This window comes from Bolinopsis microptera, chromosome 1, assembly GCF_026151205.1.
Source record: "Bolinopsis microptera isolate Bmic1 chromosome 1, MBARI_Bmic_1.0, whole genome shotgun sequence".
Classification (NCBI taxonomy): domain Eukaryota; kingdom Metazoa; phylum Ctenophora; class Tentaculata; order Lobata; family Bolinopsidae; genus Bolinopsis; species Bolinopsis microptera.
The window spans coordinates 16,046,733-16,066,375 of NC_087072.1; the positions used below are offsets into that span (position 1 = coordinate 16,046,733).

At 37.9% G+C, this 19,643-nt stretch overlaps 3 protein-coding genes across 3 annotated transcripts; all 3 read left to right on the forward strand.

The window, feature by feature from the left end:
- The first annotated feature begins 4,375 nt into the window (after positions 1–4,375).
- LOC134816310 (carbohydrate sulfotransferase 9-like) lies at positions 4,376–10,534 on the forward strand. The gene is made up of 8 exons (XM_063825110.1): positions 4,376–5,188; positions 5,508–5,560; positions 5,831–6,354; positions 8,715–8,810; positions 9,056–9,170; positions 9,357–9,431; positions 9,613–9,737; positions 9,909–10,534. Exons 1-8 carry the CDS (start codon positions 5,080–5,082, stop codon positions 10,102–10,104), a joined length of 1,293 nt encoding a protein of 430 aa, XP_063681180.1. The 5' UTR covers positions 4,376–5,079; the 3' UTR covers positions 10,105–10,534.
- A 621-nt stretch (positions 10,535–11,155) lies between these two features.
- On the forward strand, positions 11,156–15,025 carry LOC134820216 (uncharacterized). The gene is made up of 8 exons (XM_063830440.1): positions 11,156–11,448; positions 11,886–11,959; positions 12,522–12,985; positions 13,118–13,213; positions 13,339–13,453; positions 13,628–13,702; positions 13,882–14,006; positions 14,127–15,025. Exons 1-8 carry the CDS (start codon positions 11,343–11,345, stop codon positions 14,335–14,337), a joined length of 1,266 nt encoding a protein of 421 aa, XP_063686510.1. The 5' UTR covers positions 11,156–11,342; the 3' UTR covers positions 14,338–15,025.
- Positions 15,026–16,794: 1,769 nt separating this feature from the next.
- LOC134819486 (carbohydrate sulfotransferase 9-like) lies at positions 16,795–19,185 on the forward strand. The gene is made up of 7 exons (XM_063829444.1): positions 16,795–17,017; positions 17,174–17,543; positions 17,648–17,743; positions 17,957–18,071; positions 18,212–18,286; positions 18,482–18,609; positions 18,741–19,185. The coding sequence occupies exons 1-7, from the start codon at positions 16,897–16,899 to the stop codon at positions 18,964–18,966; spliced, it is 1,131 nt and encodes a 376-aa protein (XP_063685514.1). The 5' UTR covers positions 16,795–16,896; the 3' UTR covers positions 18,967–19,185.
- Positions 19,186–19,643: the final 458 nt, after the last annotated feature.

Below are 19,643 nucleotides of genomic sequence, written 5' to 3' on the forward strand. Positions count from 1 at the left end.
AAGGTCTGATCGCTGCACCAATTGTTGCACCGAATAGGCTGAGAGAGATGCAGCCCACCCTGAGAAATATGATACGTAAAAGGTATAACCACTTTTTATCCGACTCTCTCCACATTAAATATGCTAATGGTTAATCACGGGGGTTCTGTAGGACGGTCAATGGTACATTGGTACAACTTGAGACTGTTACAATTCTTCTAACTTGGATCAGCCAAGTCTTGTTTTATTTGTTATTTGAATTTATCATCAACCTCCGCGGGAAACTTAACACCCTGGTTGCTTTACTTGCTGTGCACATTTTATTACTTTGCAGCTGATATCTTACATCTTTAGCTTGCACAATGAATACCAAAAAGCTGTGTTTGGGATAACATCTTGTTTAAGTTTTGCTTAAATTTTTAGTTGTTATTTGAAGTAAGCATCTTAGCCGTCTGATTAAAATATCTTGACATTAAAATGTATTGATTTCAAAGCGATCTTTTGTACAAAGGGAGTACCTAACTTAATTGTTTGAAAACAGACCGTAGTACCCTGGACTCAGCTGCCGTAATTACTTAATTATAAATTATGTAATAAGTCACTTTGCCAAGAAAGTTGCCAGCAAAATTGAGTCTGATACCAACTTTTTAAAGAACCTAACAGCCTAACACACCCCTCAGTCTATGACAAGGTCAAAAGGAAATCGCGATTTTCCCCATTCTCCGCGACAAATCGCGATTTTTGACGTTTGCCGAGACAAATCGCAATTTTCTCAGATCCTCGTGACAAATTGCGATTATTCCAGTTCTCTGAGGACCAAATTTGCGCACTCTCCTTTATAAATCCGAGGGCCAAATATCACGTTCCTTATAATTATATGGAACTAATCACATCCACAGCCTTCCGAATGTAGTATAGGTACGGACCGAAAAAGTATTTTCGGCTCATAATGCTCAGGGTAGCATGAAACATGAACATTGAACATTTAGAACAAAAGTAGTTTCCAGAAAAACTTTGAAAATAATTTCGATTTAGAAAATTTTCGGTCCGAGTCATTTTCGATGGGTACAAGGAAAGTGCCTCAATATGTAAGTTACTCTCCTTGTTTCTAGTATATAAACATAACTTTTATAATAATTCTTACGTAATAATTATAACAATTTTCTATTATCACTAGAAGCCGCACAGACCTACTATCTCCACACAAACCAACTAGTAATTGTCATTACTGTAATCCTATGAACCATTTCATCCCTAATTCATAATTCGTGTAACAACATCATGAAGAAGAGTCTGTTTAGATCTTAACACTTAAGATTATTAATATACAGGGTGTTTCAAAAATAATGTCCTGATTTTAAAAAACAATAATTTTTTTTATAAAGGAGCAAAATGCCCATTATCGGTTGCCATTAGTTCATAAAGCTTACAAATTTAATTTGTTAAGCTCATTTGTTCCAGCGATTCAACTTTGTTAATTTTTTTGGCTCCGTTCCAAAACGTCGAATTTTGAGAAAAATACCATGATACCCGATCCCCATCCAAGCTCTGACTTTCTCTCTAGTGATAGGCGACTCAACTGTTGCATAGGGGTTCTCATCTGCCCAAAACCTACAATTTTGGCGATTGACATGACCGCTCAGATGAAAATGAGCCTCATCTGAAAAAAATATCTGTTTCAAGAATTCTGAGTCAGATTCGATGCGATCAGCCATCATGCTGCCAAATTCGGTCCTTTGTTCTCTATTTTTTGGAGTTTGTGTCTGTTTGATTTTAATTTTTTAGGCAAACTTCTTCAGCTCTTTCCTCAAAATTCTCCAAACTGAAGTTGTCGATAACTTAAGCTCCCTACCAAGTGTTCTGGTTGACCTCCTTGGACTGTTCTCTAATTTTCTTTGTAGATGCTATTGTTTTGCCTGACGGGCCTGTCGCTCCCTAATCTATCTATACTAACAAGCTAGTTCACGAATTTATGACGTCTAACTTAGCTCTGCAAATACATTATCTTTCGCCGCAAATTCACCGCGATTTTGCCTAGTTTGACTTGTCGCGGTGCCGCGATTTTTGGCCTAAATAATCGCGATTTTCTTTTGTCCTTGGTCTATGACGAAGCCCACTAAATTAACTTATCCTGATTGCTTAAGGGGTCATTCATAATAACTAAGTATTTCTTAAGTAAATACTCGCTAGTAATTACTTAGATTTTTCTGAGTCTCAAAATCGGTATTCACAAAGTTTGAGCATTTACTGCCCAGTAAAAACTAATACTCAAGCTGAATTCATCGTGAGTATGACTTACATTCAAGTAAATACTCACTAAAATGCTCTCAAACTAGCACTCAAATACTCAAATCAGTATTTTAAGAAGCACGACAGGTTAATTTTTGAATTGATGACTGATCTGCGTTACTTGGCTCCTGAATGTCGTGGGGACACCATTTTTAGCTTTAACTAACCGTAATGGTCGCATCTATATTGGACTTACAAGGAAGCTTATACTCTAACGTGTCTATTTTTCTGGGAAAATTTGCAAAAACGTCATCCAATCGGGACAAAATATATTAGAGCTTTTGTACTGGCAGTGAGGAGTCGTCTCTGAAAATTTGAAGTGAAAATATCAATTAGAAGGGAAGTTATTGACGTTAAAAGTCGTTGAGCAATAGGTGAGAAAATGGTTTGAGAATGTGAATTCGGTTCTCACATTTTGAGCATGAGTTTTGATCATTTGCTAACTTTATGAATGCCAATCTTGAGTTAGTTTTGGGTGACGAGTAAATACTAACTTTATGAATACCGATTTGAGTGCTAGTTCCAACTCTGAGCATTTACTAGCGACAAAATACTCAGCCCAGCAAATACTTAACTTTACGAATACCAAAAGCGAATTTGATCTCAAAATCTAAGATTATCTCACAATTTGAGTCTGAGTTTTCGTTTATGAATGACCCCTTAACTTTAAGTTAATACTCAAAACTCAAAAGGACTGCATCTGATCAGATAAGCAGCCCCAAGCAATCGTGAAAAGTTTAAATCCAGTTCAAAAGGGTGACTGTTTGGATGAGACTCAGTCGTTGAAAATGAGAAGACAGAGACGGTGAGAACAGCCAATTACATCGCTATACTGCGGAGGAAAGTTATACCAGCCCTCAAATTGAAGAAAATACTAAATCCCTGTACTTTCCAACAAGATGGCCCCTCACAATTTGAGTCTGAGTTTTCGTTTATGAATGACCCCTTAACTTTAAGTTAATACTCAAAACTCAAAAGGACTGCATCTGATCAGATAAGCAGCCCCAAGCAATCGTGAAAAGTTTAAATCCAGTTCAAAAGGGTGACTGTTTGGATGAGACTCAGTCGTTGAAAATGAGAAGACAGAGACGGTGAGAACAGCCAATTACATCGCTATACTGCGGAGGAAAGTTATACCAGCCCTCAAATTGAAGAAAATACTAAATCCCTGTACTTTCCAACAAGATGGCCCCTCACTGCTCAAGACGGCCCCTCACTGCTCTCACGAAAGTTGAGCTTGACTTAGTATAGGGGGCAATTTGGAGAATAACTGATCTCAAATAAAACAGACTTTAGCTGGGCTTCGCTTACACATTTGCAGTTTGCACCCCTAGTTTAGCCACATGTCTGGTTTACAATATTCGGTTATAACTTAAATCATCCTGGACCAGGCAAAAGTCCTGCTCACCTAAGGACTGGCGCTAAGTTTCTCGATGTAATCCACCTTATATGACCCTAAATAACACAATTGACTCGGGTACACTTTTTCACGAGTGGGGCATTTTCCGGAATCACGCCCTTTGTGACCGCGCCCACATCGCGACCCCCACCATTGATTATCTCAGCTTCTGATTGAGATACAGACCTCAGACATAAACCAAAATGTGCCTAAGATGCATGTTTATATTAGTGCTATGAACATACTTAAGGCCTCAGAGGCTTAGATTTTGAGAAATTACCAAAAAACCGATTTTAGGGTAAATATTGAAGCTCATACGCGTATCTCATGTTCTGATTGAGATACAGACCTCAGACATAAACCAAAATGTGCCTAAGATGCATGTTTATCATAGTGCTATGAACATACTTAAGGCCTAAGAGACTTAGTTTTTGAGAAATCGCCAAAAAATCCGATTTTACTATACTAGCAGTCTCGAGAGTAATAAAATCAGTGATCACTCCCTTAAGAAAATCACCATTTCACGCAGCACTTTCTTCCATAAATTATCTCAAATTTCTAGGCATACAGTATGTTTGACCGTCTGTAGCAAAGAACACTTAACAGCACGGGAAATAAGTACAGGGTGAGTTGAAAATAGTGTGTGGAAAGTAAAAATCGATAATTTTGTTTATGAAGGAGCAAATTTTGAAAGGTGAATTGCTATCAGTTCATAAACTTAACGTATTTCATTCTTGCCTCTCATTTGATTCTAACTCATAATTTGGTTGATTTTTGGCAGTTTTCCAAAAAATCTTAAATTCTATTCTGTTTAAAAGATCTGCACGGTGTAAACTACACGTGAAAACTGAAGACCATTATTAGGTCAGGTTAAATTTACTCTCAAACTCCACACTGCGAGCTGAACAATGACATAATTGCAGGCCATTTGAGTGAATGAGGAAGCATTATTCAAGCTGCTCTAATAATTCTCTTAACTCGTTGAATCGTTGATGCTGGTTATAAAAATTGTGAACGGCATTATCAATAATTATTAGCGTTTGTTTTATCTTTTGACTCAAGAGCGAAAGTATATTATTTGATGCGTTTTAACAATGGACTTCAATTATGACCAGTATAAGAGTAATTTTAGCTCTATACTTTTTGTAAAATGAGACCCAAATAATCTATAGGAGCAGGGGTTTCATGTCGCTTGTACGGTGTCGTCTACACATATATATTTGAGCATCATGGAGTAACGTGTGCTCATAGCTGGATCTACAACGCCCGGTAGTAAAGGTGATAAACAGAGAGATTGTTGTTGCTAGTGTACCGTCTAAACATCCTTCATAAACCCCCTGCACCAACTTGTTGTGCTCCACCAGGGGCCTCATCTCTACTTTACTCTTCCTGTTTCCTCCCCAGTCTTCAAGATGTTTGTAACGAGAAAAGTTCTTATCGGAGCTTTACTGACACTGCTTTGTTTTGGTGCTCTGATCTATAGTACGCAGTTCTCTAGTAGCGTGTTAAACAATATTCAAGGTAAGAGTACATGGTACTATAACCTTCGGCAACGAAGAATTTGGGCGGGACTCCCGCCCAAATTTGTCGTCCAAATTTTTTCGTGGCTTAATAATTTTGTCAACCAAGATTTGTCATAGTAATTTGAAATTATTATTAACTATTCTGTGATGACAAATTAGCTCATGAAGGCCTTGTAGTTTTGTAATTTTTAGAGTTTTAACCGTTAACCACACGATGACTGTGTACTGCTTAAATATTGGACATCTAATCAATCATCATTTGAATTTGAATATATAATTTAGACCCCGATTGGTTAAAATATTTCCAATCTTTACAGGAGGAGAAGATATTGTTATAGAGATTTCTTCTGATTCGGATGTTAGCAAAAAGGTTAGTTCGGTAAAATCTGGAGGCATTGTTTTTAAACGATATTATACTTTAATAAATCGTTTCCAGGTTGAATTGCTGGAATATTTTGTATTAGCCGCATAGAATATATTGGGCGTTTATTATATCTTCTACCTTTAACATATTCATAAAAAATGGTTCAAAAATGGTTCATAAATGGGTTGCTATTTTACATGGTCAGTCCGACGTTCGTTGTGGTCCTATGGTCAATCAACCCAGTGCTCAGTCAATCAATCAAACAAATGGTTGCAGGGAGTTACAGAAGAGACGACCCCAAACCAACCACCTGATACAGAATCAGATACAGAATCAGATGCAGAACCGGCAGAAAATGTCCAAGTAGTTGAGAAGCCCACAGTTGACCTAGCTATATCATCTCCACAGCCATCCTCAACCGTACAGCCTAGAGGTCACCACGCAGCTGTACCAGACCAGACTAAGAAGATAGGTGACTCGTGGGACCACGTCAAGGACACTGACCAAATTCTGAAATTTGTCAGGTCACAGTGCGAAAAGTATGATATGATTAAGGCAGAGCCCGGCGAAGTTAGGAAACCAAGAATGTTGATAGTAGCTAAAAACTGGAAAGAGCATATGCTTTTATATTCTAGTAATCCTAAAACTGGGTCTACATCATTCAAAAAGTGGTTTACCAGAATTCAAGGAGACCCTCGTCCATATAGTGAAATGTCTGGTGTTCACTCGATGGGGAAATATGGAAATTTGAATCAAGCCTGGGAATTGGCCGAATCGAAATCAAGCGATCCTTTTAGTGTGTAAGTATAAAATAAGATGCAGGATATTTTGTGGACACATTGTAGTTACTACTCTGGTTACTAGTTACTACTCGGGTAACTAGTTACTACTCTGGTAATTAGTTACTACTCTGGTAACTAGTTACTACTCTGGCAACTAATTACTACTCTGGTAACTAGTCGCTACTCTGGTAACTAGTTACTCCTCTGGTAACTAGTCACTACTCTGGCAACTAGTTACTACTCTGGTAACAGAGTAGTTACCAGAATTCAAGGAGACCCTCGTCCATATAGTGAAATGTCTGGTGTTCACTCGATGGGGAAATATGGAAATTTGAATCAAGCCTGGGAATTGGCCGAATCGAAATCAAGCGATCCTTTTAGTGTGTAAGTATAAAATAAGATGCAGGATATTTTGTGGACACATTGTAGTTACTACTCTGGTTACTAGTTACTACTCGGGTAACTAGTTACTACTCTGGTAATTAGTTACTACTCTGGTAACTAGTTACTACTCTGGCAACTAATTACTACTCTGGTAACTAGTCGCTACTCTGGTAACTAGTTACTCCTCTGGTAACTAGTCACTACTCTGGTAACTAGTTACTACTCTGGTAACTAGTCACTACTCTGGTAACTAGTCACTACTCTGGTAACTAGTCACTACTCTGGTAACTAGTCACTACTCTGGTAACTAGTCACTACTCTGGCAGCTAGTTACTACTCTGGTAACTAGTCACTACTCTGGTAACTAGTTACTACTCTGGTAACTAGTTACTACTCTGGTAACTAGTCACTACTCTGGTAACTAGTCACTACTCTGGTAACTAGTTACTACTCTGGTAACTAGTCACTACTCTGGTAACTAGTCACTACTCTGGTAACTAGTTACTACTCTGGTAACTAGTCACTACTCTGGTAACTAGTCACTACTCTGGTAACTAATCACTACTCTGGTAACTAGTCACTACTCTGGCAACTAGTCACTACTCTGGTAACTAGTCACTACTCTGGTAACTAGTCACTACTCTGGTAACTAGTCACTACTCTGGTAACTAGTCACTACTCTGGTAACTAGTTACTACTCTGGTAACTAGTCACTACTCTGGTAACTAGTCACTACTCTGGTAACTAGTTACTACTTTGGTAACTAGTCACTACTCTGGCAACTAGTTACTACTCTGGTAACTAGTTACTACTCTGGTAACTAGTCACTACTCTGGTAACTAGTCACTACTCTGGTAACTAGTTACTACTCTGGTAACTAGTCACTACTCTGGTAACTAGTCACTACTCTGGTAACTAGTCACTACTCTGGCAACTAGTTACTACTCTGGTAACTAGTCACTACTCTGGTAACTAGTCACTACTCTGGTAACTAGTTACTACTCTGGCAGCTAGTCACTACTCTGGTAACTAGTTACTACTCTGGTAACTAGTCACTACTCTGGTAACTAGTCACTACTCTGGTAACTAGTTACTACTCTGGTAACTAGTCACTACTCTGGTAACTAGTCACTACTCTGGCAGCTAGTTACTACTCTGGTAACTAGTCACTACTCTGGTAACTAGTTACTACTCTGGTAACTAGTCACTACTCTGGTAACTAGTTACTACTCTGGCAACTAGTCACTACTCTGGCAGCTAGTCACTACTCTGGTAACTAGTCACTACTCTGGTAACTAGTTACTACTCTGGTAACTAGTCACTACTCTGGTAACTAGTCACTACTCTGGCAACTAGTCACTTCTCTGGCAGCTAGTCACTACTCTGGTAACTAGTCACTACTCTGGTAACTAGTCACTACTCTGGCAGCTAGTTACTACTCTGGTAACTAGTCACTACTCTGGTAACTAGTTACTACTCTGGTAACTAGTCACTACTCTGGCAACTAGTTACTACTCTGGTAACTAGTTACTACTCTGGCAACTAGTTGCTACTCTGGTAACTAGTCACTACTCTGGTAACTAGTCACTACTCTGGCAGCTAGTCACTACTCTGGTAACTAGTCACTACTCTGGTAACTAGTTACTACTGTGGCAACTAGTTGCTACTCTGGTAACTAGTCACTACTCTGGTAACTAGTCACTACTCTGGTAACTAGTTACTACTCTGGTAACTAGTCACTACTCTGGTAACTAGTCACTACTCTGGTAACCAGTTACTACTCTGGTAACTAGTCACTACTCTGGTTCTAAAAGATTTTGATTCTCTGCAGTGTGTGCGCAACACACACTGCTCATGACGTTTACGTTTATTATCGTTGATAGTATATGGCATATTTACCACCATTATTATTATGCACATGATCCTGTGTGCTGAGTTTTCACTTGTCTACACTCTTAGTCTGATAGGCAGATCATTATATAGAACTCTTTCAGGACACTGGGAGACGTGATAAAACCGTTTTATTCGGTGGGTTTTATGAGAAATCCCCTCTCTCGACTCATATCTGGTTTCAGAGATAAAATTCTAAGGTTAGACTTAATCAATATGTGGTTCTCTTTCCACTTTTCCAAACAGATATTTTCTTGCCATCTTTTGAGATAGAAATGATCCCAAAACTTATTGTACCACTATTAAACAATAACGGACATACAACCGGTCCGGTAGAAATAGTGTTAAGAAGGATAAACAATTCATCAATTTAGACGCACATCTAGTAAAAAATGTGACTTATCCTATTTCTACGGAATCTGTAGCATGCCTTTAATGATTACAGGAGAACAAACGATGGTATAAAACCAGAAATGTTGAGAGTAAATCCAGGCCTAACTGGAGAGTCGTCGGACCCAGAAAAATTTGCAGCTTTTGCTGAGGGCGTTATGAAAGGAAAAGTAAGTATATTATCTTTGCCAATTGATGTGGGCTGGCAATTTTTGATAGAATTTTGTGCTATTTCAAAATCATCTTTCATTATATTGACTATTGAGTGACATCGATTTCGCTTCAGGCGAATATATAATATATATTTTAATTTAGTCTTAATGCTGCAAGCAACTGATGCTGAATCCTATTTTCAGATTAACAACTTCCATTTTACGCCCCAATGGGATAAGATGAAGATATGTGATTTCCCTTATGACATGATCGCACAGGTGAGTTCAGCATGTTATATAAGCATGTTCAGCATGTTCAGCATGTTCAGCATGTTATATCAACCTACTTTAACATGAAACAAGGAAGATCTTTAAGCTATAAGTGTAATAAATATTCGAATATTCAGGATCAACTTGGTTATTAGATTGATTAACTGTGCTAAAAATAAAACAATTTTAGACGGAGACAACACAGCAGCAGATTAAAGAGGTACAGGAGCACACAAACACCACTCAGTTCGAGTTTCCTGGATCTAGAGCTGAAGTGGGTGCTGATAGTGTTGCTACTGTTCATTTGGCGCACGAGTAAGTTTTTTATTAGCAGAATTTGAAATTTACCATAAATATCAGAATTACGAATGCTTCAATTCAATAAATTTTACATCTCAATTCGATCAATTGAATTGATCGAATTGAGATGTAAAATTTATTTTCCGGAGAAGACAATACACAAATGTCATTCAACTTTCTTTTCAGATTCTACGATAAAGTAAAACCAGACATCATGGAGCAGATATATCAGTATTATAAGTGGGACTTTGTGCTAATGGGCTACACAAAACTAAGTAATCCTAATTTCCCTTACTTAGACTTTGATCAGGACTTTGATAAAGAGTTCGGTCTTTTGGGTGAGGAGGATCCTACGAACACTAAAAATGAACCTCCAGGCTGATCTTGCTGATTGAATTTAAATTGGATTTTTGATTAAATTGTTTCTATAGTCAGTCGAGCATGGGCTAATTAGACCAAGGTATCTTTTTAAATTCGCATGTTGATGGTTGTTGTACAAAGACCACTGACACAAAACGGCTTGGTTTTAGTATTAATCTGAAGGCGGATTTTGCTGACTACAAAATCATATGACTCCTCCGACCTTTTACAGACGAAAATACTCTAACCAATTTTTTGATAAATGTTATTTGATTAAATCAATACTTAATCTTGTTAGAATATGGTGAAAATAAAGTTGTTTTTAACCGTAGATATACATTTTCATACTTAATTTGCTTGGTTTCGTTGATTGATAATGATTATTGAGGTTATTATATTCAGAGGTGATTTATTTAATAACAATGTTGATTTTATTACTACAAAAGCAAGCGTGATGATGTTTCTATTTAATCATAACTAAATTTCATCAACAAATTGGTCAAACTCGTGACGAAGTACGAACGTTGCCCATCAACTGGTTCTCTGCAGTGTTGGCTGAAAATGTTGGTACTTAATACAGAGTACGTGCGACATTGGTTTACAGATAATCTAAGCAAAGTAAGCACTATTTCCTACGTCTCACGTTATTTGATTATTTTCACTGTGAAATCCCTTGAAACGCATATTATTATTACGCAACACTGAACACATCACCACAAAATGGCTGAACAATTAGAAAATGCGTATTCTCTTGTAGAGACCCCATGTTGTGTACGCGTGCGAAATTCTGCCGTCTAATTTAATTTAACTATAATACGTTGTATCTTACCTAGCCAGTGAAGAGTCATCAAATGTATGATTAAAGACAATTATACGACCTCGTCATAAGTTTGTGGCCAACATGACCCGTATTAATGCCCCCAACAGGCACATAAGTACACACATGAAGAAAGCAACGCTGTTAACTTTCTCATGATCATCATGAGAAAGTGTCTGTTCCACGTTTGACGTTAAAATAACTCTACTGCACCAGCCACTAAATTATATTAAACACTATGGTTCAATTACCCGAACGAATAATTTACTAATTTGCGTGGTGTTCATTCTCTTTACGTGTAACTCTTCTCTTCTCTCTTTTGTAGTATCCGTTGTTTCTCACTGTTTCTATCATCAAACACTCAACCAACTGACCCTGTGATCCAACTTCAAGACTTCTTCATTTTCAAATAGCAACGCGGGCCGACCTCAGAGGATAAGCATATGTTCGTAACAAGAAGAGCTCTAGTGGCCCTGTTTATCCTTGGTTTTTGCTTGTGTATTGTTTTCATCGCAGTTGTTAACCCATTCGATGTTGATCGCAATATAGGTAAACTAAACACGATTCTAATTTTTAAGATTATTGGTGCCATAAGTATATCAGTCTGAAGTTCTGTTTACGTCTTGAGTGGCCGAAAAAGAACAAGGAGTACTGAAGACTGGAATATATTAAGGCCTTCAAACACTTCGACTATTTCAGTTCTTCGTCAAGCAATGAGGCCCAGGCCCAGCTTAAACTGTACTGTATTATAAATCATTTTCGCTGAAAATATAATCGGTAGAATTGATAACAACTACAGACCTAGTTGTGCAATTCGTTGCCGAATTGGGATTCGTCAATTGTATTTAAAAATTAGTTGAATCAACTTGTCGGCGCCATGACTAGATACATCAGAATATATATACTTTGAGGATATATCCTCTAGTATAACTCACAGTCATTGACTTTGTCTCTAATCGTCTCTAATTGAATTTGTCTCTAATCAGGTTCAGCTAACATATTCCTGTCCCCGGGTGACGGAGAAACAAAAGAAGAAGTGTCGTCAAATACTAAGAAGAAGGTAAAGTGTACATTTCATCGTTACTTCACATTTTTATGGCGCCCACATTTTACAGAAATTAAAAAATTTGATGCAGCCTCAATCCGGCCCGTCGCTAATATATTAGGGTCTTCAAGGTTTACAAGGTTTACAAGGTTTACAAGGTTTACAAGGTTTACTTGGTTTCGCCAATGTATTTCCACAGTAACTCATTGACAATTTCAAAAAATGTCCACCATTGTTTTTTGGTTCAACAATAAGATAAGAAATTATTGAATGTAACGACAATAAGCCTTTTGTTTGACGCTTTCAGAGGTTGTCATAGCCTTACAACATACAAATGATCTACATTATTATAGCCTAAAGATCACCGTTTACCGCAATTATATACCGCAATTATATAGCGATAAATAATGAAGCTATTATTGTGATAAAACGACGAGTCTCATCATATTGTAGACTTTAACGTTGCGTCATGACCAGGCTAAACTTAATGTGAGGCCTGTGATAAATGATAACTGTTCGGGCACAATCAAAGTAAACGTTTTACTGGCAGTGGTTCACACTCTGTTGTTTTACACAGGATAAAGTGATAGATCTAGCGATATCGTCACCACAACCAGCTAGCACAAAATTCCCTCGCGGCAAGGGACCTGCTCCTGCTGAAGCACAAGAGAAAACAGAAGAGAAAACAGAAGAGAAAACAGAAGTGAAACACAAGATTCCTGATTCGTACCTTCACGTAAAGCAAACTAAAGATATCCTAGATTTTGTCCACAATCAATGCGAAAAACATCACCAGATCACAGCTCTTCCGGGTGAAGCGAAGAAGCCGAGAATGTTGATTGTCCCTAAAAACTGGAGAGAGCACATGATGGTGTACGCGAGTAACCCCAAAACTGGGTCCACATCCTTTAAAAAGTGGTACCTCCGCATTCAGGGGGATAAAAGAAATTACACTGAGATGACTGGAGTTCATGCCATGGGAAAATACGGTCGTTTAGATGAAGTTTACGAGTGGGTGGAGGAGGACCTCGGAAGAGAAGCGTTAGTTTTAATTTAGAGTCCGTTTATTAATACAGTTTCTGTGTGTAAAGTATCCTATTGGTTATTTCTGTGGCCACTTTGTTTCAAACTAAAACCCGGCTAAAAACTGTGATAAATAGTTACTGTTATTAGACGGTTGATAGACGCAGTAGAGAAACTCTACAAAGTTGTTGCAGTCCGGAATCCAATTGTAAAACTAATGTCTGGCTTTAGAGATAAGATTCTGAGGTTTGTTTTTCATCAAGATTGTTCAGTAAACTCTGATTTTGTTACTGGTCCACTGTTTTGCGAGGAAGATTCAAAGAGAGCTTGTAACTGAATAATGTCTTATGAACGAATTATATTTCTTTCAGGAGAACTAAGGAGGGTATTAAAGAACCTATGCTTGAAATCAATCCAAATCTCAATATAAACAGCACAGATGCTGAAAAATATGCCGCATTTGTAGAAGCTGTGGTCACTAAAAAGGTAAAGCGAAATTAAATACAGTGACGAATTTTATAATTTAAAGATATTAGACTTTTAAGCCATTAAAGTATTAAAAGTCAATGGTGAGTATGCTTCTTTAATTCTAACTTCTTTCGATTGGCTGACCAATTAACGCTTATTCGATTTACAGACTGTAACATTCGTTTATCCCAGATTTCAAATTTCCACTTTTCACCCCAATGGGAGAAGATGAGCATTTGTGACTATCCTTATGACATGATAATGCAGGTTAGTCTGGTATCTTGGCAGTAAAGCAATACTCCCAGCTCATATACCTCATTTCCATTTCTAGTTTTCTTTAATCACAACTGTCTAAATTTCTATTTTCAAATGATCAATATGTTCCTATACGCCCAAAACACTATGAAATGTGTTATAATATCACGTGACACCTGGACCTCTCCCAGACAGAAACAACAGAACAGCAGATAAGAGAGGTGCAGGAGCACACCAACACTCAGGAGCACGACTTTCCTGGCTCCAGAAGTCAGCAGGGTTACGATAGTGTGGCTACTGTACATCTCGCTCACGAGTCAGTTTAAACAAGCTCTCTGACCCAAAACTAAAAGTTATCAAAACCAAACGTTATCAAAAACAAGAGTTTACTTAACAATGCTAAATAAATAAATAAGTTAACGAACCCCGACCTCAGGTTCTACAGCAAGGTCTCACCAGAGCTGATGGAGCGATTATATCACTACTTTCGGTGGGACTTCGTGCTACTAGGTTACAGTAAACTTGACAACCCTAACTTCCCTTACCTGGACTATAATCAGGACATTGACAAAGAATTTGGAGGTTATATAAAGGACGAAATGGATGCAATAGAATCCGACGATGAATCGTCCACAGAAGGGGTCTGAATAAGACTGACTCAGCTGTGAACAATGACAATTTATAAATATATATATGGAAATGTTCATAGATATTGATGAATGATGATGATATTGATGTACAAGGTGGCCCAGAAGTAACTACCCACACGCAACCCTTGAAATTTGAATAGCTTACTTAATTCGTAGTAGAATGGTTAAAATTGACCTCACCAAAGCACATATCCCCACGTAGATAATATCTAGTAATGGATAAAGATTTCTTACAGTATTAATTTGAGTACACCTATACTGGTATAGGTACACCTAGATACTGTAATCAACAAATTTTTACGAAACTTTAAGTGTTAAGGGAATCTAAGTTTAACCCATATCAGTAATCCCTGATCTTTGTGTGAGTTATTACATATTAGGGGGTTGCGTGTGCACAGTTACTTCTGGGCCACCCTGTATTTTACTGTTGATAGGCGTCATTGAAGATGTTAATGAAAGTATTTCGCAAAATTTTCAATGATATCACAATTTTGTTCTATGTTTTATATTTGTAAACTGGGAATATTAAATTATATACTTTCTCTGAATCTCTACCTTCATCAACGTGCACTGTGTAATGTGTATTGGACGAAAAGAAAATAAATAAAGCTTAAAAATTGAATATTAATTAGGAACCTAGAAGATTGAGTACTTGGTTTTTTAAAAGGTCTCCTATTGCTCACATATTATTATTTCTATCTACTCTTTGGGTCCATACCTTCCTTCGTGAATTCTTCACCTCGGATATAAGTCTGAGAGATTGATGTTCAGGGTGAGACTTCATAATACAGAAGATGAGTCTATAATACAGGCATAATCCCCTCTAGGCCTGTATACAACTAGTGTGAAGGATATTTTATAATATAGTATGTATAGTCGTTATACACTGTTATAAAGCACATTCGAAACTGCCAATTGGAACCGATATTGTTCTATACTACTAGTATAGACAATAGAGTCTTACCATTCAGTGTTAACTAAAGTAGCCAATAACCATCATCAAATAATGTCCTCCTCGTCATCAACCTTAATATAACTTTTATTGATCTATTCATGACGGTGAACACTACTCTAATTGTCCATGGTACCATCTGATTTTATTATCTTAATTAACTTGCACTTCTTCTCATGATTCATTTAGGTATTTTGGTACACTATTCTCGTGTAAAAACCTTATCCAAGAGTTTGCGAAAAGTTGAGGTTTTTTTTTTTTTAAAAGAGAGGCTGGGCCAAGATAGCCCACGAGAGGATAGCATTGAGATGCTCTGCCTACCTCTGGGGTGTGGCAACCTTGGGGAAGGTTGCCGGTGAGATCAGAGTGATTGGTGGAGGATGGTGTAAGATGTTATATGAGTCAAAATGATACGCTTAAATGCCAGCTGGGTTTGGAAAAGTAAAACGAGACGAGACAGCATATGAGATAATACTTTAAGTCACCCCGGTCTGATCCAGCTCTTCCGGCACAATTAAGCGTTTGGTGCGGTTTGCGAAATTGACAATTGTGGTGATGTGTTGGTTGTCGAATATGTCATTGACAGAGAGGTAGTAGTCCTGGAAATATTGACCTCTAATTTGGGCAATAGCCGGACACTGTCCAAGGGAGTGTGAGACAGTTTCCTCTCCGTCGCCGCACATAGGACAAGCACTGGTGTTTGATTTGCAAATGGTGTGAAGGTGTTTATTTAGGCCGCAGTGACCCGTGATGAGGTGAACTGCAGTTATGTAGTCTTGTCTGTTGTTGCTGAGTGTAGTGTTGAGGTTTTTGATGATTTTGGCATGCTTGTGGCCGAGTGTCAGTTTGGTGTGTCTGAGGTTTATTATCTGAATAATAAACATGAACAGATCTAATTAACTAGTTAAGACTGAGCATTGCTCAGTGAACAATGTTCAGTCTTCAGGTCTGCTGCCCAGAACAGTAAAGCGCATTTATACACATCATCAACTAATGTCAGTCAGCATTATGAAAAACTACGTTCCATCTCTTACTGCAGTATGTAGAACGTCTATGTAAAATATGTTTTTTGCCGACTGACGTCGAATATCACAATGCACTGACCACTAGTCGGTTGTTGACTGTTCAAAATTAACGAATTTTGGCTCCTTCAAAAACATCTTATTTTCTAAATCATCGCCCGTCATTTGTAAACGACTGCTTCAAAACGGTGATTTTGCCAGTACCGTCATATTGTTCTTCTTTTGATTGGTCGGCGTCGACTGTAAGCCTTCCTTGCGGTGGCTTTCACAACGCGTCCCCATTCTCCAACTCCTGCTGCTGGAGAGAGAGACTCCCAAATTATATACCATAAATATATTATACATAGATATCGACAACAGACTCCGAGAGTCTTGAAGCTCTGTTACCACCGCCCCTGGTGCAACCCCTTACGGGTTAACGATGGGGAGACAGGGACTTCCAGGGACGGTCCGTCATATTGTTTGTTGTTGATTGAATAATGTCTCAAGTTGTCTGTGATCTGTACAGTCTGCTGTCTGAGTTTTTTAAACAGGCTCTTAAATGAACATTTTTTGTCCTGTTCAATTTTATACTCTGCAGAAATGTTTACTACAAAAAGGCAGTTCGTGGCCGTAGCTTCCATCATTACCGTAATTTGTTTATGCTTTATGGTGACAATTGTTAATCAGCGAAATGATTTTTCAAACACAAGTATACTAAAAGGTTGGTACTTTAACAACATTTCAAAACTTTTAACGTTTATTGGATCTTCGCAAATCATTAACCTCAATATGTATTTCACAATTCACATGTTAGATGACGTGTACTTAACACTCATCCACATAACGGCGAACACTAAATATAAATATTTTCTCACAGATATCTCGATAGCTTTGGAGTCACAAAAAGAATCTGATCACAAGGAACATGACTCGAATCCACCCATCAAAGACAGAAAGGATATCCTGGATTTCATTCACAAACAATGTAAAAAGTACCACAAGGTCACAGTTGGCCCAGGTGAGGCAGAGAGGCCAAGAAAAATGGTGCTTCCTAAGAATTGGAGAAAGCATAGAATGGTGTACGCAGGGAATCCTAAGGCTGGGTCATCCTCCTTCAAGAGATGGATTCATGTGATCCAAGGAGACACCAGGCCTTATGATCAGATCAAACATGTTCACCAAATGGGAAGTTACGGGAAGGTGGACGAACTCTTTGAAGTGGCGGAGAAAAAGCTGGGACGTCCTCCGTAAGTTGTTGCGTATAGACAAAGGTTGAAACATGACACTCTTCATACTTTCATGGGAGCGTGAACTAATATCTTAATGTCTCACTGTATCATTACTTTGTCAGGACGCTGAAGGAAGCCACGGAGGATTTTTTTAAAGTAACTGTAGTAAGGAATCCAGTAACAAAACTACTGTCGGGATATAGAGACAAAGTTGAAAGGTACCTCCATCTTTAATTGAACATTATCTTCATCCTTAGGTGCTCAGTTTAAAACAACTAATGTCTAGACGTTGGTGAAATCAGACCCATTTCTACAAAATAATAAAATTTATTTTGGGCAAGCTCAAGATGGGATCCACGAAATAATCCATAGTTATGTACATTTTAGATTTGTTGATAAGTTTTAAGTTATTTAATAATAATTTCATTCAGGGTATCAGCAACTGGTATCAGGCCCGCAATGTTCAAGTTCAATCCAGATCTCAACGTAAACAGCACAAAAGCTGAAAAGTATAAGGCCTTTGTACAAGCCGTAACCGCTGGAAAGGTAATTTGAACAATTCAATTCATAATTTCATTTAATTTTTACAAAAAAAGCCATAAAATTATACTTTTGTCTATTAATATGCAATGTGTCTTACCTGGAAAGATATTTTATTTGAATTGTAATGACCAATCCTACTTCAGTTAAGAAATCATCACTTCACACCTCAATGGCACAAGATGAAGATCTGTGACTTTCCTTACGACGCGATACTACAAGTAAGACTTAATCCCTGTTTCATGCCAGCCCCCCTTTATTATAGTGCTCGGAAACGCGGCGAGCACCCCCGTCATAACTCGTATTACGCAGAATTCCGCATTAGCTGAACGGGGACCAATATAACAAAAACGTTCAAATCTCGAAATATCCTATTCCCAAGAATGATCACCATTTGGTACTCGTAAACTTTTCAGACGGAGACAGCCAACGAGCAGATAAAAGTGGTACAGGAACATACTAATACCTCACAGTATATCTTTCCTGGCTCTAGAGCGGAGACGGGTAGAGATGAGGGCATTTCTACCTTGCAAAGGACCAGAGGGTACGATTATTCTATGTTGTTTGAATTTTAGAGAACAATAATGAAATACTTTATCTAACCCTGAAAATCTTGTTATTGATGTATCTCTGTGTGATCGCCGCAGTGAACTAAATTACACCAATATTGTTCAGATATTACAGCTTGTTCGAACCAGAGCTTATGGATAAACTTTACAACTACTTTTTATGGGACTTCGTTCTGATGGGATACTCTAAACTTGATAATCCCAACTTTCCTCATCTGGACTTTGATCAGGATATAAAAAAAGAGTTTGGACATTTGTTGAAAAATCATATTGATATGGTGACCGCTAATCCTGGAACAGACGGAACAAATAAACCAACAGCTAAACCATGATGAAAAGCGAATTTTACATTTTGAACAAAGTTTGAAGTTTGAACTTTAACTATATCAGCTATCTTATTTTAAAGTGGAAATGCATTTTATTTATAGTATTTATTTATCGCAACGGAATGTTACTATTGTTGCCTTTTACTACTGTATTAACATTAAGGCGATTGTCGTGGGAAACATTGTTTATTCATAGCATCAGCAATCAGAATATTATTATCTTTGAATAATTGTGCTTTAATTCAATAGATTCCCGCTGTTGGTGGAAAGGGTACACGACAGTGGCGTAACGAAGGCCCGACGGGCCATGCCGACCCTGCTGTGCGAATTGTCGTTTGAATGTGGGACAATTTTAAAAAAATTAACTACGGTACTAGCAAAACTGCGCGTTTTGATCTAGAAACACATTTTTTAGAGTATCCTCTAAAATCATCTAATTTGTTCAATTTTAGGGAGGGGCGCAAAAAGGGGAGGGGGCACCAACAGGGGGGCGCTTTTTCAGCGGGGGGGGGGGGGGGGGCGCCAATACTCAATAGGCAACGTTACACCACTGGTACACGATGGACAAACTCTATATTATTTGGAAAACAATGTTTGGTTAAATGTCATTACACGGCACTATGGAGTACCAATTACCGTTATATTTATCTTATAATACATATATCATTCATCATTCAACAAAG